Below are 26,502 nucleotides of genomic sequence, written 5' to 3'. Positions count from 1 at the left end.
TAAATTATGAATAAACTATGGGTTAGGTTATTGGAATGAAGGAGATGAACCACATGATTTTCTAGGCAGGCCAAATTTTCGCGAACCGATTCGACCACCTCGTGCGAACCAGTTTGGAACCCATGAACAAGACCTCGAGCACGAGTACGAGCACGAGGATGAATGGTGGAATGAACCGGTGGGCCCGCGTCGTCAGATGGAGCCGAACCCACGTGTAGTCCGGGGGTGACATGAGCTAAACCCGTGGGCCTATGACCCACGAGACCAGCCTCGACCCCGAGGTCACTTCGCCCGTGATGATAGACCACATTTTAGGATCCAAGCTCGAACCTTCAATCTTAATTTTCCAAAATTCTCTAGAGGAGACCTGCTAGATTGGATCTATCTAGCAGAGCAGTTTATCACGTACCATAGCACGCCCGACCACCAGAAGGTCCAGCTAGCCTTATTTCACTTGGAGGGCGTGGCGATTAGGTGGTACTAGTCGGCTGAGTGGACTTGACCATTTGAGTCTTGGTAGGACTTTGCGGATGCGATTTGTGCTCGATTCGATCCGATCCAATACGAGGACTTTCGAGCCATGCTGACTGAGTCAACTCAGTCAACAACAATGCGAGCTTACCGAGAGGAGTTCAAGTGGATATGCAACTGAGTCACTAACTAGTTTGACTCGGCCCTAAAGAGTACCTTCATTAGTGGGCTTAGGCCTGACATTCAGGCTGAGGTCAAGGCTTTGCGGCCCACTACTTCTAAAGAAGCCTTTTCCTTAGCTGTTCTAATGGAGTCGAAGTTGGATCAACTAAACCTGATCCGCAAGGAGAAGAGAAGAAAGGCGACCTAAGCCCACAACCCACTAAAGACGGCATCTGCCCTGACTCAGACTGCACCAATGGCTCAGCCTAACCGACAGATGATCATGCGCCGCTTTGTACCCAACGACTTGGAAGAGCGCCAAAGAAAAGGCCAACCATCCCACGTCATGTTCCTAGGTGGACTCGAAGGAGACGAACCCGAATCCACTGATTGGCACGACAAGTTATATGAGTACAAGGGCGTGAGAGACTAGTTACCTTGAGAACAAGGTGTCGGAAGCGTGGTGGATTGTTACGATCCGACCACATGGGTTAAGTCGAGTCAAATTAGTCACTTAGTTTTATCTTTCTGTTTTGAATTTCAAATAAACGGATAATCCACATGTCAATCTGATCCGTTAGGGATTTTACTCCTATAAATAGGGTGGACATGAGTTGATAATGATCATTGAGAGAAATTTGAGTTTAGCTAGTTCTTATTTTCGTCCTTATCTTTTTTATATTTGTCATTGGATTGTCTTTATCTTCATAGGAGTAGATCTTAACCATAGATCCCTTTCAAGCATCCAAACCCTAGCCACCTCCTACCTCTAGTAGCCACCCTACTACACGGCCGTCCACCGCCTTCCGACGACCGCCACAACTTCAAAAATTACCGTTTTGCCCTCCCTGACCTATCTCCACTATTTCATTTTTATCTTTTCATCCCGACCTCCAATTTAGGTGAAACTAGAGCCATTAGAACCTTAACTCACGAGGCTACCTCCAGCTAAATTTTTATAATCATCCTACAGATGGATCGTTCTAGATCTGGTCTGTACCAGCCAACCCTCGCCTTGACCCTATAGAGTCCAAAATAGTAAAAAGATAACTTTTGGTTCATTATGAGCCTTACAGTAATCTGCCAATAAGGTTGTGCCCATATGTAAACCAAATAGCCCATAGCAAACTCTCTCTAGCAATGTCCTCAGTCATAAACCTGTTTCATGCGATTTTGAGCTGTTGTGCAATGCTCCTTTAATCTCCTCAATGTCTCATCCCTATCAATCAACTCTAAGTCTACCTCTAATTGATATTGATATGCTATCATCACTCTATCATATGTCTGCAATGTCGACACTGTCCGATCATACACCGCCTTAAAAGGTGTCATCTGAATGGAATGATAGTATACGATGTTATAGGACCACTCTGCCTATGGAAGATACCTCAACCACTTCTTTGGCATTTTCGCTACAAAACAACTCAAAGACTGCTCCAACCCATGATTAACAACTTTTGTTTGTGTAACGCCCCCGCCCGGCACGGGAACGTGCACGCACACGCGCCCACACGGCACGCGCGGCACACGCGACAGGTCAGGCGGGGCCCGTCACGCACAGATACACTCCTGTGCACATACGTTCATGACATCATCAAATAACACCTACTAACATATCCATGATCACATAATCCATCACCAAATAAATCATACTCTTAACCAAATAAACCTATTAACATATGAATATCAAAGTCCACAATAATATACACTAGACCGCTACATAATCTGGCAGGACCCACACAGGCCACAACAAACCATCAAGATACAACTAAAATAACTAATACAAGGGTACACTATGATTCGACCTGTATTATACAAATCATTGTCTAATACAAAAGAGTACAAATATCAAATATTGGTACAACTCGATTTCTATATAAACTATCATCTATACCATCTCGTATCTATAGCTCACCTCATCATCGCTCTAAAATATCTTCTCAAGTCGCTATCACGTACCACATATCTGAGGGGGTTAGAAAAGAAATAAAGAGAGTCATGAGCAAAAGGCTCAGTGAATAGACCTTACCCCGAATCAGTGATGCCAAACAGAGAGTAAATCATGTACTGGATAATATGAATCAGAAAGAGTATCATGTCATGAATGAGTATATGAATGTATCCTCAATAATATATAAATGAAAAGTAGATAACACGTCATAACTGATAAAAGTATATAATCCTCGACCATGAGTAAACAAATCTCTATGTCATCTATCATCATAACTCTCTCTCAAATATGACACATGATGCATGCCGATCATGACTATGCTATGATATCAAATGCAAGCATATATGATGCATATTGACCACTCGATAATCAGGTAACCGAATGATAATGAAATCATATGCATTTCTCAACATCACGATCATCATCGACATCTCGGTATAATATCATCATACTAGACCACTGTGCACAGTCAACACCCGGTACCCGGTCTCAACATCATGCCCAAAGGCTCCGAGCATACTCTGCCATCCGCAAGGAGTATCTCAAATATAACCATACCCTGCCATCCGCTAAGGGTATCAACATCCATCCAGACCGGGCACCCCACATAGTTGATAGAAACCTCGTGAGGATAACTCGCCACATATGCCCTGGCGAACGGCATGTGTCCGATTGTCTATGCGCACAGACTCAACTGACCTCGGATATGGGCCACGAGATATCGCATATCAGCGACCATAATCATCAATCCAGGCACCCCTAACCCTGGCGCCTACTCGGGTATCCCCATGCTTTCTATCAACTATCCTATCAATCATATTTCATGCTTTCTTTTTAAATGACAGATCATATGCATATATCCAGTACAATAACGAGTCAATGCATAATAGGAATTTAGGTGGAACAGGAATCAAGAGAAAAATGCTGCAATGTAGTCTCCAACCATGTATCTAACACATGCATACTCTCGCTAGTCTATCACATGCACACTCATACTAGAAATCATCTCGACATAAAATCATAACAGTATAATCATCTCCAACCATCCTTATTTATCATTATCATACTTATATCAAAGATCAGCCTAATTACATGCATGATAAAAATATGCTCGACGGTAATCATCTCTAGATAAAGTCATATAATCATGCTGGAGGCCAAAACATGCATGTACATAATATATAATATAACCTAATTTGAGAAAGGGATCTAGGGGATAAGACTACTCACCGTCTGATCAGAAGATACAAACCACGCATCTCTCACGTCCGTCAGGTAACCGAGTGACACTCATCGCTAGCAAGGTCCACGGGGTCTCAAATAAGGGGTTCGGGATCGTCTGAAAATGTTTAAGTAACATAAAGTTAGTTGTTTATCCCATTATAATCCGTTCGAGTAAAATATGATGATTTATTAGATTTTAGAATTTCTACTTATTTTTATAATTGGCTCGATTTTTATTATAAATAAAATATAAATATAGATAAAAACCTAATTATAATTAAATTATATCTTGATTAATTAGGGACTATGTAGCCATTATCTTCTTTGTTACAAAATAATAATGTATAATAAATTAATAGAATTACTTAAAAAATGTATATCATAAGAATATTAGAATATAAATCTAATAATTATAATTTACAAATTTATCTATTAATCTAATATACATATAAGTAAGTAAATAAATAAATATAAGTATTACCTATATTTATGCCTAATTAATCATTAATTATAAAAATTATCATTAATAAAATTACATTGAAGGATATATAATATTATTAAAATAGTTAATGTCTAAATAATCTATTTGCATTAATTAAGAAGCAAAATACTTAAATAAATAACATAAATAAACTAATTAATTAATAATTTAATTACAACTGCCATCAGTGCTGGGCCGAGCCCAACACTGTGCAGAAAGAGAAAAGAGGAGCTGAGGAAGAAGGAGAAAAAGAAAGAAAGAAAGAAAGAAAGAAGAAAGAAGAAGAAGAAGAAGAAGAAGAGAAGAGGAAGAGAAGAAAGAGAGGAGGTGAGGGAGGAGGTTGCGGACCCGGGCCGGCGGGGAGGGCACCGGCCGCTGCTGGCTAGCCAGCGGCCGGCCTCTCGCCGGTGGCTCGGCTCCGACGAGCCCACCCTCAGGCAAAAGAGAGAGAGAGAGAGAGAGAGAGAGAGGGAGAGAGAGAGAGGAGCTCACCGGCGCTCGAGGAGGTGGCGACGGCGACGACCGGCCTCGGCGAGAGAGAGAGAGAGAGATAGAGAGAGAGCATCTAGAGAGAGAGAGAGAGAGAGAGAGATTTAAAGAGAGAGAGGGAAGGCGGTGGGAGGTTGGCGGTGGCTGCGGCGGCGCTGGGGCCCGCCGCTGCCAGATGGCCGCAGCCGGTTGGCTGCGGCGACGCGAGGTGGGGGGTGCGTGGCACCTCCCCCACGCAGCCCCACTGCATGGGCACGAGGCCGGTCACACTGTGGCCGGCCACGTCGTGCCCATGCAAAATTTTTTTTTTTTTTTTTTTTGGGTTGTTACAGTTTGGCCGTCGGTTTGCAAATGGAAAGCCGAATTGAGTATCAACCATGTACCCTACAATCTGAAATTTTTTTACCAGAATTTGCTGATGAAGATACAATCTTTGTCGAATACAATCGTCTTTGGCATCCCATATAATTTAGCAATATTCTGAAAAAAAATTTCAACAACCCTATTTACTAAGACGATCCACCACTACCAACACCATAGAATATCATTTAACTGGAAGTCCCCCAATGAAATCCATAAATATGTCCTCCCAAATTTGCTATGGAATTGGAAAAGGTTGGAGTAGTCCAGCAGGTTGCTTCGGTTTTGGTGCGTCAGCAAATTTGGCATTCATTGACGTTGAGTCTCACTTTAGCATTCATCCTTGCCAAGTGCAACTTTTGGACAACTACTTGTATGTTCTCAACACTCCTTCATGCCCAGTTGTAGTAGTGTAATCGAAGTAGTCCAATAATCACCGTCGGAGCTCGATATCGGCGGATACAAGAATGCAACCTAGAAAAAATAATAACCCATCTCTCTCTTCGATCTCTAAATGTTGCCTTGGATCCACCTTTATTTCTTGTAATTTTGTCACATATGCAGGGTCAGCAATACCTGCAAGTATCAATTCTTCTAAAAAAGGAAAAATAGGTGCAGAGTATGCCACCAACTCCGCTAGTTCGGGGTTGCACGATAGGGCATCGACGACACTATTTTTTGTCCCCTTCTTGTACACCATTTCATAGTTGTATCCCATGAGTTTTGACACCCATCTTTGATGCACGTGTTTATGTACTCACTGTTTCAAGAAGTAGAGTAAGCTTTGCTAGTCCGTCAAGATCAAAAAGCGTCGACCAATGAGGTAAGGTCGCCACTTGGTGATCACATGCAAAATCACCAACATCTCACGCTCGTACTAATACGATATGAGCTTCACCGATGTCGTCTCGAGTATGGATACACTTTAGGGGTGTCTTTTATTCTTGTTTTAGTGTGTATTTTATAGAAAAATAAGTTTTCTGTATGTCGCATTTGAACGCAGGTGGAGTGCGTTCGAACGCGCTTGCGAACACCTGCATTAGGTTCACAAATATAGAGAACGCAAAATGTGCGTTCGAGCACATTCGAACATAGATGGCGAAAATTCACTATTTCTAGAGTTAATAATTGCCATTTTTGAATATTTTGGTTAGCCTCTAAAGGTGTGGATAGCAACCAAGGAATTATTATTGAATGAATTGAGTTTTGCCCTAGTCTTCTTCTTCTTCTTCTTATTCTCTCTCATTCTCTTTTCCTAGCGTCATTGCTTCTAGCCTTCCTCGACCAGCAACTCACCCTAGTTCCTTAGGAGCGGCCCATTCCTCCCCATTCTTCCAATCTATTTATCACCTTGCCCTAACCCCTTCCCTCATCCATAATCCTTCCATCTACACTTACTCACCGATACCACCCTATTATCGCCGGTCTACCACCATCCATCAACACCTAGGATCTCATGCCTCCATCCATGGATCCATAGATGGACTCCTTGATATTCGTCTACATCTCAGACGATATCTCAAGATCTCATCGTTTGCTTTCCCTAAAATTAGATTTGTTAAAAAACTCTTTTCTAGGGCTACAACATATCAAAATTTCACATTGATTCGACGGCTGCATCTTCCGGGATCTATTTCCAAAGTTCCATGCTAGATTCTGTCCAAATCTGAAAACGGAATGGGTTAAACCTTATCCCGAGGGGAGATCATAACAAGAGTGGTATAAGAGCCACCTTTTCTGATGACTACCACTAGAACTATGGCTGCACAGCAAAACGAGAAGGAAGAGATCTCTCCAATAGAGGATGTGGAAGAATATAAGGTGACACTTGCGAGCTTCCACCTTGAAGATGCGGCGCTTCATTGGTTTTGAGCAGCCAATGCTCATGATACGATTGAAACTTAGGCCGATTTCTGCATCGATATCACGCGGCGATTTGGAGCATCCAGGTATAAAGACTTCGATGCTCTCCTCTCAAAGACAGTGCAAAAGACCATGGTTAGGGCATACTAAGAAAAAAATTGAGAGGATAAGTAGCTAATGCCAACCTCCATGGACGGATCGACAACTTCGCAGCACCTTCATATCCGGACTGTGGGGAGACATACAAGCCGACATGAAGGTGATACGATTCGGACTGCACCGAGTTTTCTGTAAGTCACGTTCGAACGCGGATTGAGTGAGTTCGAACGCAGTTTGTGAACGGGGTTGTGAACATGGGTGAAGCGAGTGCACTGTGCGTTCGAACGCGGTGCGTTTGAACGCACTGTGAACGCCTGCATCACGTTCGCAAATACTGAGAGGCGCGTTCAATCATGCGTTCGAACGCGGTCGGGCGAGTTCGAACGCGGTCGGGGAAAATTGTATTTTTAGGGTTAATTTTGAGTTGTTGGTTAGCCTTTAAAAGGATGTGGATGGCAACCAAAGTCATAATTGATTATTGAATATTGAGATTGAGTTTTGCCTTGCCTCCTTCGTCTTCTTTGCTCCCGTTCTCTCAATTTTCGGCGACGCCGCTTCTAACCTCCCTCGACCGGCCAATCACTCTAGTCCCTTAGGAGTGGCTCTCTCCTCCCCTTTCTTTCAATCTATCCAACACTTGCCCTAACCTTTCCATCACCCATAACCCTTCCACCACCACCTTTTCACCGGTGCCACCCCATTAACGCCGGTCCTCCACCAATCACCATTACCTAGGATCTCGTGCCTCCATCCTAGGATCCAAAACAGAGCATCCTAATGTTTGTCCACTAAACGAATGATATCTCGATATCCCCAACTTCGATTCGCCTGAAACTTGATTTGTTGGAAAGCTCTTTTCCGGAGCTACAACATATCAAAATTTCACGTCGATCCGACATCGAAATATTTCGGGTTCTTATTTCAAAGTTCTGTGCCAGATCTAGTCCAGATCAAGAAATTGGAAGAGATCGAACCTTAGCCTAAGGGGAGATTGTATCAATTTGGTATGAGAGCTCCATAGCCCGAGGCGTGATCATATCAGAAGGCTTTAAGGCCTAGAACCTTAAAGGAGGCCTTCAAAGATACAGTACTCATGGAAGACAAATATCAAGCCATGAAGTTACACCTCAAACAGAATTGGACGAGCTAAGAAAGCTGCAATTCAGTTCAACCTACCATAGCAGCAGGAAATGTTACCGATGTACCAAGAGCCACAACTGCAATGGTACCTCCTCGAGCACCTTGAAGCCCTCCCAAGATGTGAAGTATGCACCTAGAGGTCCGAGTCGAGCACTCACACTAGCTCAAGTGGAGGAACGAAGAGCCAAAGTACTATGCTTTCGTTGTAATGAGAAGTTTGTACTCGGACATCACTGCGCTAAATTGATGGGATCAGTGATGTTAATAGACGGATTGGAGGAGGTAGAGAATGAGATTGCAGCTAAAGATGAGGGTGTGACTGGACAGCAAGGAGGAGTAGCTAAGGAGTAAACCGTGGAGGAAATGATGGCTGAAATCTTGCTCCACGCCTATTCCCGGACAACCGCACCAAAGACTTTGTGGGTGAATAGTGTGGTCAAGAAAACTACAGTAAGAATCTTGATCGACACCAGGTCCACCCACAACTTCATTGATAAGAGGCTTCTTAGGAAGATTGGGCTTGTGCCGGAACCCATGGACGTGTTTGATGTAACAATTGGAGTTGGCACCACATTGCGGGCAGATTTTATTTGTGGAAGTGTGGAGTTGAAGGTGCAAGGCCAAACTTTCATAATGGATCTTTATCTGTTGGCCTTGCGGGGTGCCAATATCGTCTTGGGGACGCAATGGCTTCAAAGCTTGGATCTCGTGACATTTGACTTTACAAACCTCACACTAACATTTTGGAGAAATGATCGGAGAGTGCTGCTGGATGAAAATCAACCGCAGCAAGAACTAGCGTTGCAACCGCTATTTGAACTTCCAAGCGTAAGGAACGCAAGTGAGCTTGCTTCTTTATCAGCACCCACTTTTCCTTTCTCAAATTTGCGGAGAGCCGGCACTGAGGATAGTGATCAAGTTTGACTCATGGAGGAGCTGAGAGAGAACTCATCGAGCCACCCCGAGCACGAGGAGCGTGACGATTGGTACTCAAGCACGGGCGGATCAAGGTACCCGTGGACGAAGAGCTACGGAGACTATTGATGGCAGACTTCCATGATACCCCTATAGTAGGCCATGAAGGGGTCTTACATACCTACAAGCGGCTGGCCCAAAGTTTTACATAGGCAGTGATGAAGTCAAACGTTAAGAAATATGTGCATGAATGCCAAATTTGCCAACGAGTCAAATCGAAGATGCTCAAATCAAGCGGGCTATTGCAACCACTGCCTATACCGAAGCATATTTGGGAAGACATCTCCATAGACTTCATCGAAGGGTTGTCGGAGGTTTGAGGCCAATCGGTGGTGTTCATTGTGGTGGATAGGCTGAGCAAATATGCTCATTTCATAGTAGTGACGCACCCGTATTAGTGAAGAAGGTTGCTGAGATTTTTGTTCGGGAAGTGGCACGCTTGCATGGGATGCCTAGGACGATCATGAGACCATATCAGTATCCACATGTGTAGAAGGAAGTTATCTCCAAGATGGGGGCCGAGATGTTGGAGCAAAGCCTCATACAACCAAGCCATAGCTCTTATTCATCGCCCATGTTATTGGTCCGAAAGAAGGATAGGTCGTGGCATTTTTGTATCGACTATCGGACACTAAACACTATCATCGTCAAGGACCAGTATCTCATTCTGGTCATACAAGAGCTGCTAGACAAGCTTGCAGGGGCAACCATATTCAACAAACTTGACTTAAGGGCCAAGTATCATCAAATTAGAGTTCACCCGGCATATGTGCACAAAACTGCATTTTGGAATCCGAACGGGCACTATGAGTTTCGGGTGATGCCATTTGGTCTCACCAATGCTCCAGCTACTTTTCAAGGCTTCATGAATGATATTTTACAATCTCAGCTACGACGGTATGGTTTGGTATTCTTTGATGACATATTAGTGTACAACAGGATTGAAATGAAGCATTGGTGGCATTTAAAGGATGTGCTGAATTTCTTGAAGCAAAACTAGCTGAAGATTAAGAAGTCCAAGTGCCTATGGGAAGTACCACAAGTGGAGTATTTAGGCCACATCACAACAGTGGAAGGAGTGGCGGCGGATGCTCAAAAGGTGGCGTGTATGACAGCTTGGCCAATCCCTACTTCCACTACAGGATTGCGTGGCTTCTTAGGGCTGACCAAGTATTATCGCCGCTTCATCGCCAAGTATGGCAAAATTTCTGCTCCTCTTACTTCTTTGCTGAGGAATGACTCTTTTAGATGGACGAAGAAAACCACTACACCCTTTGAAAACTTGAAAATAGCAATGACCACGGTGCCCGTTCTAGCTCTACTGGACTTTAGCAAAGAGTTCGTTGTGGAATGCGATTCATTAGGAGTTGGAATAGGAGCTGTACTAATGCAAGGAAGACGTCCCATAGCCTTTCTCAACAAGGCTTTATCATGAAAATCCCAGAAATTATCGACCTACGAGAAAGAGATGTTGGCAATCCTACATGCGGTGACAAAGTGGAGGCCTTATTTGATCAGTAGGCAATTTATTATTCCAACCGATCAAAGAGAGTCTTCCATACTTTATGGGACAACAAATTCACACTTCAGCATAGTAGAGATGGGTCATAAAATTGCTGTGGTATAATTATAAAATTTAATAAAGAAGGGGACAAAAAATAGAGCGGCGGATGCACTATCGTGCCAACCCGATACTGCCAAGCTCACAGCCTTTTCTTCTCCCACTTTTCCTTTTCTTGACGAGCTGAGGTATGCATGAACATCTAACCTAGATGTTATAAGGTTGTTACAGGAGGTATTGGATGATCCGGAGCGCTATCCAAAGTTAAAGAACCGAAGCGGTTTGCTGCTGGACCACGGGTGCATTCAAGTGCCCACAAATGATGGATTGCGGTAGAAATTATTGGAGCACTTTCACCAAACTCCGGAGGCTGGTCATGAGGGTGCCTTGAGGGCTTAGGAGGATATCATAGAGCTGCACGTAGGCAGAACTGAGACGAGATGTGAGGAGTTTTGTCCGTGCTTGCGAGTTTGTCAAAGGGCAAAGGCAACCATATTGAAACTAGACGGATTACTTCAGCCTCTACCTATACCAGACCGTATTTGGCAAGATATTTCTATAGATTTCATAAAAGGTATTCTACTAGTACGTGGCTACTCTATTATTTTTGTTGTGGTTGACAGATTGAGCAAGTATGCACACTTTTCTGTATTTTCACATCCATTCTTAACCAAGTCGGTGGCTGAAATTTTTGTGAGAGATGTTGCTAAGTTGCATGGCATGCCACACACGATAGTCTCTGATTGTGATCGTGTATTTGTAAGCGACTTTTGGGTGAAATTTTTCAGATTACAAAGGACTTGGTTGAACATTAGTTCGGCCTACCATCCACAAACGGACGGCCAAATCGAGGTGGTCAATCGAGGCATTAAGCAATACTTGTAGTGCTTTGTTGGAGAGATGTCGAGACGATGGTTAGAGTTTTTCCTGTGGGCGGAGTGGTCTTATAACACCACCCACCACAGCAATATTGGCATGACTTAATTTGAGGTGGTGTATGGGCACACGACTCCGACATTACACGTCTATGACCTTGTGGCATCTACTGATCAAACAGAGGTGGACTTGACATTAATGGATAGAGATGCCGCATTGAGGAGGTTGCCTGCCCATCTTAAACTTGCTCAAAATCGCATGAAGCAAGTTTATGATCACAACCATTGGGAGCAAGAGTTCAACATCGGTAGTTGGGTGTTCATGAGGGTGCAACTATACTAACAGGTGACTTTGCATTCGATGCGAAACCCAAAATTTGCACATTGCTATTTCAGTACGTTTCAAGTGTTAGAGTGTATCGGTCCGGTTGCGTATCGCTTGGAGCTGGTTGAGGGATCAAGAGTACATCTGATCTTCCATGTTTCATTGATAATGGAAAGGATTGGAGATCATCAGGTCATTGGATTAGTTCTACCGGAGCAATTGGAGGAGACAGAGATTGTGGAGCCAATTCATATACTTGCGAGAAACCGAAAACGTTGTGGTACCAAATTAAAGATGGAGGTCCTAGTCGAGTAGCTTGGCAAACCATCCAACGAGGCAACATGTGAGCTAGAGACGGACATCTTGGAGCGTTTCCCCGACTTTACATCTTGAGGACAAAGTGGGGTAAGCGTGGTGGGCTGATACACCTTGCTTGAGTCTTTTCTTATTACATTAGTTATTTATTTTCGAGAAAATAAAGTTTCTGTAGGTCGCGTTCGAATGCGGAAGGGGGCGCGGCGCGTGTTCGAACGCCTTTGCGATCACCTGCATCAATTCGCAGAAATAGAGAACATAAAATGTGTGTCCAAATGCAATCTGGCACGTTCAAATGCCTGCGTGTGATTGCATGCATTAGTTCGCATTTATAGAGAACATATTTTGTGTTTTGTTGTTCGAACGCAGTCGACCCCGTTCAAACGCGATCAACAAGAGTCCAATAGTATTAGGGTTAATAATTATTCTTTTGGCTTATTGGTAAGCATTTTAAAAGGTGTGGATGGTAGCCAAAATCTACCCTCATCTTTATTATCATTCATAACCCTATCATCCTTTCCACCCGTCAGCACCACCATTACCCTCACTCTAGTGTATTTTTGTCTCAATTGTAGTCCGAATCTAAGAAGAGCATAAATACCAAAAAAATAGATTAGGAAGTTACAAAACGATCACCCTTAGTTTCATAATTTTCTGACTACGAAAGAATATCTAGTAAATATTTTCCGTCAGTTGTGTGAATTGCTTCTTACAACCAATCCAGATATTGAAGAGGACATTCCTTAACTTATCACATTAACACTGCTCCTATGCCAACCCTTGAATTATCATATGATGCGAACTGGGTCAGATCTGATCACATCAAGGAGAGATTAGACTCAATAGATTTGAGTCTAGTTATCTTATTTGCTTATTTGGTTTAGTTAGAAGGTTAGGATTTTATTTAAGGGATAATTCCCCTTTCACCCCCCGAACTATCGCTCATTTCTACAATGACCCCCGAAACTTTTTTTGGTACGCTATAACCCCCTGAACTATTAGAAATATCTAACTTGACCCCTTCCGTTAGGGTTCCGTTACCCATTTCCGTCCATAAGTTGCCATGTGCTAGTCATGTCATAACTAAATGGCCAGAATACCCTTATATACATGTGACAACTTAAAATAGGCTTTTATAATGACCACAATACCCTTAGATAGCCAATTAAAACCCTTTCTTCTTCTCCAATATTAGCTGAGCCCGATTCCCATTATTTTTCTTCTAAAGTCAGTTCCATCCCATCCCTTTCTCCAATCGTTCCAACTCCCCACCTCCCACCTTCATTAAAAAATTTTTTCGTTCTTCAAGCTTCAACCTCCCACCTCCACACCCTACACAATCAAGCTTCTCTCCCTACCGGTATCATCAATCTCCCACCTTCATGACATCTTCAAGCTCTCTAACTGGTAGCATTGATAATCAAAAAAGGCCGCACCCTTCAACCGAAGTGATATGCCATTGTGGAATAATCGTTGCACTTCAAACAAGCTTCACAGAGAACAATCCTGGCAAGAGATTCCTTGGATGTGCCCATTTCAAGGTTAAATTTCAGTTCTATAGTTTGATTTTTAAGTTAAGTTTTCACCTAAATTTTAAATGTGTAGAGATCAGGTTGTGAATTTTTTTGTTGGATCGATCCCCCTATTTGTCCAAAAGCAAAAGAATTTGCAAAGATTTTATTGAATAGGAATGCTGAGCTACAAAAGAGAGAAGAAGACATGCTAATTAAGGTAGAAAAGATACAAATGGAGAACAATGAAATACATAATCAGTTAAGGAGACTAGATGAAGATAATCAGAAATTATCATTGAAGATTGCTCACTATCAGACAAAGGAAAAGAGGATATTTACCATTTTCTTATTTGTAGTAGCTTTTATTTTCTGGGTATGCAATTTGTAAAGCAAATTCTCATCTTGTAATATGTCGAATGTGTAATATAATATTGGTACTGGACTATGATGTTGGTATTGTAATATGTATCAAATGTGTAATATGATGTTGGTATTGCAATATGTAATTTTCATTTCTATACAAGCCATCAGGTTACATTGTTTAAAAATGATAAAAGCAATCAAATTATTGGTAACAAACAAGGCCAAACAATTACATTCAATCCAAACTACTAATATTCAATCCAAACCAAACTATTCAGATAAATCATCCTAATGAAACCAAACCAAACTATTTAAATTATTGATAACAAACAAGGCCAAACAATTACATTCAATCCAAACTACTAATAATAAATCCAAACCAAACTATTCAAATAAATATGTCTAGTATGTCATACATCCAAACCTGTCATACATTCATTAATATTCAATCCAAACTTGTCATACAATTATCACTAATGGCCAGTTTGTCAAGCATCCTAGATATATGTCATACATCCAAAGTACCAATATAATACATACAATAGTACATCTAAAATATATCATCCACCATACAAAGTATATCTAAATTATATTATGCACCATCCAAAATACATTAATAGTATCCAAAATATACATCAAGTATATCATCCAAAATACATCCAACATCACTAATGAGTACCCAAAAGTAACATGACTTCAGGATTAGTGCCTACCGCCTACCACGAGCAGACCCCCCTTTCTAGTAATGCTTGCAGATACCTGCGAGTGTTCAATGACAATTGAATTGTATTAGGTACATATGAAGTAAAATTCAGTGTATAAAATAAATTTTGCTAAAGTTAAACAAGTACCTGTCCTTTATTAGCTATTCTTGGGGCTAAAAACATTGCACTCCGTAATCTTAGGCTCCTTGAAGGCTACAAAAAACATAAATTTTAAATTATTTTTTATAAGTAAACAATAAACTGCTAATGTAAATAAGTACCTGTGCTTGGTACAAGTTGCCTTGTTCAGCAATTTTCTTTCCTGGTACTACTACTGGTACTGGTATTGCTGCTACTGGAAGGGAGGATGAAGATGCTGCTGCTGCTGATGATGAAGATACTACAGGAACTACTGCTGCTAATGATGGAGATGTTGCTGCTGGAATTAAGGCTACTGCTGATGAAGATGCTGCTACATTAGTTGGTCTTCCACATGTTCTTGCATTATGCCCAACTTGGTTGCATTTTCTACACTTAATTATAGTGTGGTATCTTCTAATAGTACTTAGATTTTTAGGTTTGTTACTTTCGTCCTCTCCTCTTCTACTCAACTTCTTAGACCTGCTAAGTGGCCTTCGAATTTTTGGTGGCAATATTTGGTCAAAATTGAAATATCCCCACATAGACTAATCTGGAATAGGACTGATTACATGGCTGTAGGTTCTAATAAATGTATCTTTATGATAGTGGGAACCTGACATAATCTTTTGGTTGACTTCTATCAAAAATATAGAAGCCACTGCATGAGAACAAGGAATGCCACTTAAGTCCTATTCTTTACATGTGCACATGTGCCCTTGTAGGTCAACAATATAACTCCTAAGAGTTGAAGTATTTGTAACCTCAAATACCTTATTCCCTGAATAAAGCACATGACAATGTCCTGCAAGTGCCTCCCTTTTTTCCAATTTTTTCTGAATTTTAGCACACAATTTCCCATTAAATTGTTTTCCAACTTCAAGAAGATGTTGGAATCTTGACATAAGTTGTCTTCTTATCATCTCCATCATTGTGACAATTGGTTTATCCCTAGCATTCTTAATGAAAACATTGAATGATTCACTACAATTGTTCACAATTCTTGAGCTCTTATGCTAAACATGCTTCTTGCCCAATAGCATGGTTCCTCTTTCATCAACCAATTACATTCATCATTGTTCCTATTTTTCAACAACTCCATTTGATGTTCAAAATCTTGGACTGTGTAAGCTGATGCTGCTCCCCACATCAGGTCCCTATATTCCTTTCCTTTAAAAATTTTACTAAAATTTGCATACATATGACGCATGCAATATCTATGCTCCACATTAGGAGGTTCTTAAATGTTTGGACCAAGCCCTATAATGTAAACATATAATTAACTGGTTCATTAGCGGTAACAGAAATACCATATAAAGTAAACATGTAAAAACTAATATAAACTAACCATATAAATAGTAATAGTAAACTATATACATGTAAACATCATGCCTAACAGTAAACTATATACATGTAAAAACTAACATATATGCCTAACAGTAAACTACATACATGTAAAAACTATATACATGCCTTACAGTAAACCTTTAATTCTAAACTTCATGCCTAATAGTAAACTATATACATATAAAAACTAATATACATGTAAAAATTAATATAAACTAACCATATAAACAATAACCGTAAAGTATATACATGTAAACTTCATGCCTAACAGTAAACTATATACATGTAAAAACTAATATTAAACTAACCATAGAAATAGAAAACTAACATAAGCTTAAATAAAAAACAAAAACAATAAATAGTAAACACTAACATAAACTTAAACAAAAAACAAAAATAGTAAATAGTAAATTTATACCTTTTGTCTACCACTAATAAAACACCACCCTTTCTCTTCAAGCCTCCCAATTAGTGAAATCAGATTCTCCAAAAACCAAGTCTAGCTATCTCTACACTCTGCCTCAACGACTGCAACTGCAATAGGAAACTTTTGATTGTTTCCGTCTCTACCAACTGCATGAATAAGTTGGCCACCATAAGATCCTTTTAAGTGACATGCATCTAGACCTATTATGGGCCTACAACTATCAATGAACCCACTAATTTGTGCAGCATATGATACAAACAATCTCTGGAACACAGTGGCATTTTCCAAGATAGCCCTATCAACCTTCAACATGGCAGCACTCCCTAGATTCTTTGCTCTTATCATTTCACAATAATCTCTCAATCTCATATATTACATAGAATGATCTCCTTCAATAACCTTAATAGCCTTCCTTTTAGTCCTATATACTTGTTTAGTAGAAACATCCAACATCTAATCCCTTAAAATTGTCCTCTTAATGGATCCAACACTCCATTCCGGGTTATCCACTAATTTATCCAAATATTTCTTTGAAAGCCAAGTACTTGTGGCACTATGATTTGTATACACCATACCACAAGTATGAGGACCTCTCAAACTTTTAATTTAAAAAGTACTTGTGTGCCCAATAGGAGATGCAAGATATCTAAAACCACAACCCCTCTTACATACCACCGTAATTCTTCTTGTTTCATTTTTAATAAACTTAAACTCATAACCTTCTTTAATATGATACTCCCTTAGGAAACTCCTAAACTTAGTGGGTGTGGCAAATTTTATCCCATTTTGAAGGTTAGTTCTTGTATATCTCTTTCTCCTATAACTTTTGGAAAGTCAGGCTTGCCACATTCATCATCAGAACCATGCAAGCTACGCATGTCGTCATTGCTATCATCATCTTTATTTTTCTCATTGCTTGAGCTATTTGTCTAACGGATGTCATCACATTTTGTATCATTAGTGCTATATTCATCATCTTCATCATCTTGATTCACATTCTCTTCATTCCCAACTGGTTCACTCCTAGTTGGTTCATTTATAGCTGGTTCATTTACAGCTGGTTCATTCACAGCTGGTTCATTCCTAGCAGTGGCTTAAGTTAATGATTCTTCTTCAGTAAAAACAGTTAGCGTTTTAATAGTTTGACTTAAAAGCTCTTCCATGTTAATAGTACTATCCACAAAGTACATATCAATACTTTGTGAATCTAGAATTGTACTAAACATATGAAGAACATCTTTATCATGAACTATCTCCACTAAACCCTCATCCAATGATGTCTCTGGCAGCAGATAATATATTCTACAAGTAGGTGGGCAATCAAATTAAACTGTTATATCCATAAATTCAATATCTGACATCTTATCTAGGTCCATAAAAGAATATGATATCTCCCCACCCATGTAGTGTTTATTGGGATCATGCAGCATCTTACCCCCATAAAATATTCTCAAGTTACGTCTGCAATTAGCCATCTACCAAGCAAAGAATAATAAAATTAACTATCTAAATCACATTACATTACATGGGACCACATAATATGTGGAAAAATATCTTATCTGCCAAAGAGGAGAAGAAATTAAAGCTTTAATATACCATGGGACCCATTTTTATAATTATGAACAAAGACGGTTGTCAGTTGACATTATAATTAAGGGCAAGGGACCACAATGGTAAGGTTTGGGCAACAGATCCCTAACACCAATTTATAATTACACACATGCGCATAGTTGGGGGCCATGATAAAAAATTCATGCCCTAGAAAGAATATAAAATAAGTTAAGGGTTTCAAGTAAGGGAACATCTTACCTAACACCCTTTATCGTCTATTCTCCTTTATATCCCCTACAAATAGTTGAGAGCAACTGCTGGAGATATGCTCGGAATAGTGGAAACGAGGGATGAGTAAAGCTCGGGGTAGGGATGTGCTCAGGATAGAGAGAGGAGAGAGAGGAAGAGATAAAGAGAGAAGGGGAGGACAGCCGAGAGTAGGGATGTTGCTCGGAGTAGTGGAGACTAGAGAGGAGGACAGCTCGGGATGAGGATGTGCTCGGGATAAAGAGAGGAGAGGAAGAGAGGAGAGGTGCACGCAGTGTGCTCGGGATGGAGAGAGGAGAGGAGGTGCGCAGAGTGGTGGAGACGAGATGAGGAGGGGTCAGGGTGGTGGGATGTGCTTGGAGGAGATCGGTGGGGTGCGAGAGAGGAGAATGAAAAAAAAAATTGGGGCAAAAGGGTATTAGGGAAGAAGGCAAAGAAGGCATTTCAAAAAATAAATTTTTTATTTAATTTTAGCTCTGCCACATAATTAACCTGCTATATTGAGTAGAGGGGCAACTTGGTCAATTCACCTATTTTGTCAATGGCGTTAGGGGGGTGGGATATTTCTAATAGTTTAGGGGGTCATTGTGGAAATGAGTGGTAGTTCAGGGGGTGAAAAGGGAATTATCTCTTTATTTAACTAGCTAAATCCAGCTCTATGCAATTTCAAAAAATATTTGCAGAATATTCTATAGACGTCCGAATAATTTCAAACCAACTGGATAAGATTGCCAACCTCCATATCTACAACTTTGGTATTCATGACTTCACCAGATTCAGAATTTATCTATTATGAAATGAAGGATTAATCCGAGAAAGATTAAGAATGCTGATTTAGTTAGTTAGCTAGCTTTATCTTATTGTTTGAATTTCAAATAAATCGGATAATCCACATGTGGATCCGATTCACTATGGATTTTTACTCCTATAAATAGGAGTGGACATGTATTGATAATTTTTATTGAATTGAATTGAATTGAATGTAATGAATCTAAGTTTAGCCTGTTATTATTTTCATCCTTATCTTTTTACTTTAGCCGTTAGATTGTTTTTATTTTCATAGGAGTAGATCATAACCGTAGATCCCTTTCAAGCATCTAAACCCTAACTCACAAGGCTACCTCCACCCAAATTTTCATAATCATCTTACGGACGGATCGTTCCAGATCTAATCCATAACAAAAACCCCATGGTGGTTCCACCAGTCGACCAAAGACTATGGAGGGAGACCACACTCGAACTGAAGAAAGATGAGCCTTGCTAGCGAACACGATTTGTCGACGAAGAAGATGACGATCTCTAGATTAAGAGGGAAGAAAAATAATATAATATCACAACTGTAGCGAGAGGATGGCATAGAGAGATGGTATGGCCCGAGGAGCATCCTCCCCCGATTAGGGCAGGAGCTCTCTTCAATCCAAAGCATGATATTGGTATCTGCAGGCGAATGGTGTGGTTGGAATTCCATATATGTAAAGGAGGTGACTCACTAGATTGGCTTTACCACATTGAGCAATTTTTTGACTTCCATGACATCAAAGAAAATCAAAAGGTGCTCCTTGCATCTTTTTATTTGGAGGACACAGTATTGCGGTGGTATTGCTCGGCGATGATGCACCAAGAAATAACAACTTGGGCAAAGTTCTACTATTTGATCTACAAACGGTTTGGATCATCGGGGTATAAGGATTTTGATGCTTTCTTGACGAAGACAATCTAGAAGATAATGGTGAGAGCTTACCAAGAAGAGTCCGAAATAGGCGTCTAGTCGTTGTGTACCACCTTAGACGGATGGCAACTCAAAGTGACATTTATTGTTAGATCGACGGAAGAAATTCAAGCTGATGTACATACCTTGTGACCTCTGAAACTAGGGCAACTAGTAGAGGATGCCTTGCTTATAGAACACAAACATCGAGCACTTAGAGGGCATATAAAGCAACCATGTGTTAACAAGTAGTAGATGAAACTGGGCGACCGTAGTGGCTCAGTTTACCCACTAAGGACCCTCCCAAGTACAAATAGACAATGACCTACTTTTCACACTACTTTAGATGTGATAGCTCCTAGAGCCCTTGTATAAACTCTCACACTTGCCCAGGTGGAGGAGCGAAGGACCAAGGGACTGCGATGAGAAGTTCACACCGGGACATCACTGTGCACGACAGACTGGATCCGTGATGATTATAGATGCGGAGGGCAAAGAGGACGATCCGACTAATGATGAGGGTGTTGTGGAGGACATGATAGATGAGCAGTAGCAAATCGAGGTGGAGGAGACTAAGGCGGAAGAGATTAGAGCGGGCATTTCTCTCCACGCCTACTCCAGATCTACAATGCCTCCGAAGATTCTTTACATGGACGATTTAATAAGGAAGCGTATAGTGCGTATCCTCATTGACACATGGAGCACGCACAACTTTCTTGACGAGTGGCTAGTTAGGAAGATTGGACTCACTTCTGAGTCGACGGTGGAGTTCGACATCAATATTGGATATGGTATGACACTTAGAGCCCACAACATATGTTGTACAATTCAAATTCGAGTTCAAGGTCATATCTTTGTCATGGATTTGTATCCAATTGCACTTCGCGGCGTGGACGTCGTATTAGAGACATAATGGTTGTAGAGTCTTGTGCCCATGACCTTTGATTTTCGCAAGATGTGCTTCACCTTCAAGCATAATGGTAGACGGGTATGATTAGATGGAGCGCGTCCACAGCAAGTGCCATCTTACAACATCTCTTAGGGTTGCCTAGCTGCAACGATGGTGCTTTTATGATGCAACTAGCCCCTATTGAACCATCCGAGGTGCAGATATTGAGTGCTCCAACTAATTTGCGGAGTCTATTGTAGGAGTTTGCGGCTATTCTTGAAGAGCCAAAGGAATTGCCGTTGGTACGAGATGCAGATCACTACATTGAGATTATACTGAGAGTAGGCAAACATGTAATAACCCAGATCTAAATAAAATAAAATAATAATAATAATAACAATAATATATAAATTATATTAAATAAAGAGAAAAAATAAGTAATTAAAAAAAATTAGTGTTTAGGCGCGCGTTGAGGGCACCACCTACACCCACAACCATTGGCCCGGTCAATCGGGGTGAGTTAGTTGGCTACGGCGAGCCCCGGCACCGCCGTCGCCTTTTCCCTCCTAAATCTCTCTCTCTCTCTCTCTCTCCCTCTCTCTCTCTCTCTCTCTCTCTTACTAACGCCATCCTTGGAACCCACCGCTGCCACCTCCACAAGCGTCAGTGAGCTCCTTGCCATCCCTCTCTCCCCCTTTCTCCCTCTCTCTCTCGCACACACCCGAGCTTGGGCTTATCGAAGCCGAGCCGCTGACGTGAGGCTGGCCACTGGCTGGCCAACAGCGGCTAATGCCCTCCCCGCTGGCCCGGGTACACACTTCTCTCCCCTCCTCTCTCTCTCTCTTCTCTTCTGCTTTCTCTTCTTCTTTCTTCTCTTCCTTTCTTCTTCTTCCTTCTTTCTTTCTTCTTCTTCTCCCTTCTCGATTCCTCCTTCTCTTGTTGCAATAGTGTTGGGCTCGGCCCAGCACTGTAGCAAAGAGGATTATTATTTTTTCTTTTCTATTAATTATATAATTATTTTCTAATGTTAGGTAAATTGGTTTATTTAGATAATTAATCATTTTGATAATTTACACTCACTAATATAATTTTACTAATTATAATTATAAATATTGCCTATAAATTTATTTATAGTTTAGTTATTATTTATTAGATTAATACATGTAGTCTTATAATAATCTTATAATTATATTTATATTTTATATAACTACTTTTAGTATCTACTACTTTATATAAAATGGAATACTAAGCTTGCATATTATTTTTGTATAATAGGATAATGACTATTTTGCATATAATTTATGATTAATTAAATAAGAGTAGGCATTACAAAATAATTATTAACAATATTATTTTTATAATTATATTTTTATTAAATCATATATATATATATAGTCATTGTTGGTTATTTACAAAAAGGAGATAAATTACATTACTATGTACTTATTACTTATTCTATAATTAACAAACTAGGATTTTTAGTAAATAAATATAAATTATGGTAATATAATATTAATATTATCATAATTAAATTTATCCTATGAATCTAATTAATTTTAAACCTAATAAAATATCATATTTTACTCAAATAGATTATAATTAGTTAAACGACTAACTTTATGTTACCTAAATATTTTCAAATCACAAACCCCTTATGCGAAACCCCATGGACCATGTTAGCGATGAGTTAACCCTCAGTTAGCGGATATAAAGGATACGTGTTTTGTATCTTCTGATCAGATAATGAGTAGTCTTATTCCCTAGACGCCTTTATCAAATTATAATATATTATATTTTTACGTATATACATGTTTTGGCCTCCAGCATGATTACATGGTCTTATTTAGAAATGATTTCAGTTGTGCATATTTAATTATTCATTTGATTAGGTTGATCTTAGATAGGAGTATGCGTGTGATAAATATATGATTCGAGATTACATTGCTTTATATCTCTTTTGACTCCTCTTCCAGTTAAATTCCTGATATGCAAGACTTGTTATAGTACCAGATAAAATACATATGATCTGTTATTTAGAAGGAAAGCATAAAATTTGATTGATAGGATAGTTGGTAGAAAGCGTGAGAATACCCAAGTGGGCGCAAGGGTTAGGATGCGCTTGGTGGATGATTGATTGGTCGATATGTCGCAATCTTGTGGCCTTACATCAGAGGTCGTTAGTCTGTGTGTGTAATAGATATTTGGACACATGTCGTTCGCTAGGGCATATGTGGTAAGTTATCCTTATATGTTTTTATTAGCTAGAAGAGTGCTCGGTCTGGATGGATATTGATACCCTTTACGGATAGCAATGTATGATTATGATTGAAATACCTTTTGCGGATGACAAGGTATGTTCTAAGCCTTCAGGCATCTTGATGAGATTAGATAATTAGTGTTGACTATGCATAGTGGTCTAGTATGATGATATTATATCGAGATATCGATGACGATCGTAATGTTGAGAAATACATATGATTTTATTATCATATGATATACATGATTATTGAGTGGTCAATATATATCATATATGGTTGTATTTAATATCATAGTATGGTCATGGTCGGTATACATCATATGTATTATATTTGAGAAAGAGTTATGATTATGGTATGATACGGAGATTTGTTTATATATTGTCGAGAATGATATACTTTGATAAGTTATGACATGATATCTATATTCCATATATATATTATTGAAAATATATTTATATACTCATTCATGACATAATGCTCCTATGTGATTCTGATAGGCTACGGAATAATTCCTTCAAAATCTGGATTTATTGCAAGAAGCAGTCCATGCAACCAAGGAGAAATATTTACCAAATATTCTCCCATAGTCAAAAAAATTACTAAACCAAGTGTAATCGATTTGTAACTCCCAAATCTATGATTTTTGTATTTACGCCCTTCGCAGATTCGAATGGCAATTGGGATGAAAACATGATATATTGCTGATGATGGTGATAGTGATGGGTGGAGTGGATGTTACAGTTATGGATGATAATGGAGATAAAGGTGGATGGTTGATGTTGTTTAAGTGATAAAGACGAAGGGGAAGAAGTGGTCGAGATCCCAAGGAAGAGAGAGGACTTGATCGACGAGGCAGATTAGAAATTAGGAGATACCTTGCCAACTGTAGAGGTGGTAGGTTGGTGAAGAGAGAGGAGGGAGATTAGGGTAGAGAGAATAGAAAGAAGATAAGAGGCAAGAAATCAATAATCCAATAGCATAATAATTTTGGCTGTCATCCATAACTTTATAGAGGCTAGCCAATAAGGGAAAATAATAATTATTAACCATAATTTTAGAGGATTCTCGCCGATTGCGTTCGAACACGCCAGATCACTTTTAAATGCACAAAAGACATTCTTTGTCGATGCCAATGCGATATAGGCATTCGAACACACCCAACCGTGTTTGAACACGTATTTTGCATTCTCTATTTTTACGAACTTGATGCAGGCGTTCGCAAGGGCATTCGAACGCAACCCCTTCCACATTCGAATGCGACCCCTTCCACGTTCGAACGCGACCTACAAGAATTTATTTTAATTAAAATAAATAACTAATGCAATAAGAAAAGACCCTAACTAAATGTATCAGCCCACCACACTTCCCCCACCTTGTCCTCAAGGTGAAAAGTCGAGGAAATGCTCCAAAATATTCGTGTCTCCAACTCCTATGTCGCCTCATCAGGTGGCTTGCTAAGCTAGTTGACTAAAATCTCCATTTCTAATCTAGTACCATGACGTCATCAGCACCTAGCAAGTACACGAACTAGCTCTACTGATCTAACAACCACATGATCTCCAATTCACTTCGCTCTCTCAGCAATGAAATATGGAAGACAGGATACACTCTCAACCCATTCGGCAGCTCCAAACGATATGCAACTAGACCAATATATTTTAACACCAAAACAGACCGAAGTAGCGATGTGCTAACTTTTAGTTTCGTATCGGATGCAATGTCACTTGTCGATATGGTTGCACCCTCACAAACACTCAGTTGCCGATGTCGAACTCCTGCTCCCTATGGCTGCGATCAAAAACTTGCTTCATCCAATTTTGAGCAAGTTTAAGATGGGCACGCAGCCTCCTCAATGTAGCATCTATATCCATCAAAGATAAGTCAACCTACATCTAATCTGCAGATACCACTAGATCATAAACGCGTAGTGTCGGAACCGTGCACCCATACACCGCCTCAAATGGAGTTATGTCAATGCTACTGTGGTAGGCAGTGTTATAAGACCACTCCTCCCATGGTAAGAACTCCAACCATCGTCTTGGCATCTCTCCAACAAACCACCGCAAGTACTGCTCAATGCCTCAATTGACCACCTTAGTTAGGTCGTCCATCTGTGGATGATAGGTTGAACTGAAGATCAATCGAGTCCCCTACAATCTGAAAAACTCTATCCAAAAGTCGCTCATAAATACATGATCACGATCCGAGATAATTATGCGTGGCATGCCATATAACCGAGCAACATCTCTCACAAAAATTTCAGCCACTAACTTGGCTGAAAATGGATATGACAATGTCAAAAAATGCGCATACTTGCTCAACCTGTCAACGACCACAAAAAGAACTGAATAACCACATACTAACGGAAGATCCTCTATGAAATACATAGAAACGTCTTCCCAAACACAATCCGGTATAGGTAAAGACTATAGTAATCCGACCGATTTCAATGTGGTTGCCTTAGCCCTTTGACAAACTTCGCAAGAACGGACAAAACTTCTCATATCTCGCCTTAATCCTAACCATGTGCAACTCTGTGATATCCTCCTATAAGTCTTTAAGACAACCTCATGACTAGCCTCTAGAGTTTGGTGGAAGTACACCAATAATTTTTGTAACAACCTAATCTATAAAAAAAAAAAAAAAAAAAAAAAGTTCTGGGCACGACGCGACCGGCCACACTGTGGCCGGCCTCGTGCCCATGCAAGCTGCGCATGTAGCTTGCGTGGTGGGGGCGCCACGTGCCCGCTGCCGCTGCCGCAGCCAATGGGCTGCGACCAGCTGGCCGCGGCGGGCCCCGACGCCGCCGCAAACCGCCCCCCCTCTCCGCCTTCCCTCACTCTCTTTAAATCTCTCTCTCTCTCTCCCGGTTGGTCTCTCTCTAAACCTCTCTCTCTCTCTCTCTCTCTCGCCGAGGCCGGACTATCGCCACCGCCGCCACCTCCACGAGCGTCGGTGAGCTCTTTCTCCTCCTCTCTCTTCTCTCTTCTTCTCTCTCTCTCTCTCTCTATCTCTCTCTCTCTTTCTCTTTTTCTTACCTTGGGC

The 26,502-nt window shown here is 40.4% G+C and overlaps 2 protein-coding genes across 4 annotated transcripts in view; both read right to left on the bottom strand.

The window, feature by feature from the left end:
- Nucleotides 1-2,352: 2,352 nt before the first annotated feature.
- LOC140761367 (uncharacterized) overlaps nucleotides 2,353-26,502 on the bottom strand; it is an 88,646-nt gene continuing 64,496 nt past the window's right edge. Inside the window, exons 2-3 of one of the 2 annotated variants that reach the window (XM_073098656.1) lie at nucleotides 3,815-3,923; nucleotides 2,353-2,599 (exon numbers count right to left, since the gene is read on the bottom strand). The gene's annotated coding sequence lies outside the window, so the exon portion shown is untranslated. Of the gene's footprint in view, nucleotides 2,600-3,423; nucleotides 3,924-26,502 lie in introns of those variants that run through there. The other variant, XM_073098655.1, reaches the window with a different exon arrangement.
- Nucleotides 14,771-18,965, bottom strand: LOC140761577 (uncharacterized). Of its 2 annotated transcripts, XR_012104587.1 has the most exons (4): nucleotides 18,594-18,965; nucleotides 15,154-15,326; nucleotides 15,020-15,085; nucleotides 14,771-14,927 (listed from the first exon to the last, which is right to left on the bottom strand). XR_012104587.1 is itself a non-coding variant. In XM_073098973.1 (3 exons), exons 1-3 carry the CDS (start codon nucleotides 15,553-15,555, stop codon nucleotides 14,871-14,873), a joined length of 525 nt encoding a protein of 174 aa, XP_072955074.1. In that variant the 5' UTR covers nucleotides 15,556-15,714; the 3' UTR covers nucleotides 14,771-14,870. The 2 variants fall into 2 exon arrangements, 1 of the variants encoding a protein (XP_072955074.1); XM_073098973.1 differs by lacking the exon at nucleotides 18,594-18,965 and having other exon boundaries at nucleotides 15,154-15,714.

This window comes from Typha angustifolia, chromosome 6 (assembly GCF_048772165.1).
Source record: "Typha angustifolia cultivar Huaian chromosome 6, ASM4877216v1, whole genome shotgun sequence".
NCBI lineage: Eukaryota > Viridiplantae > Streptophyta > Magnoliopsida > Poales > Typhaceae > Typha > Typha angustifolia.
This window is presented reverse-complemented; position numbering and strand designations above follow the sequence as displayed.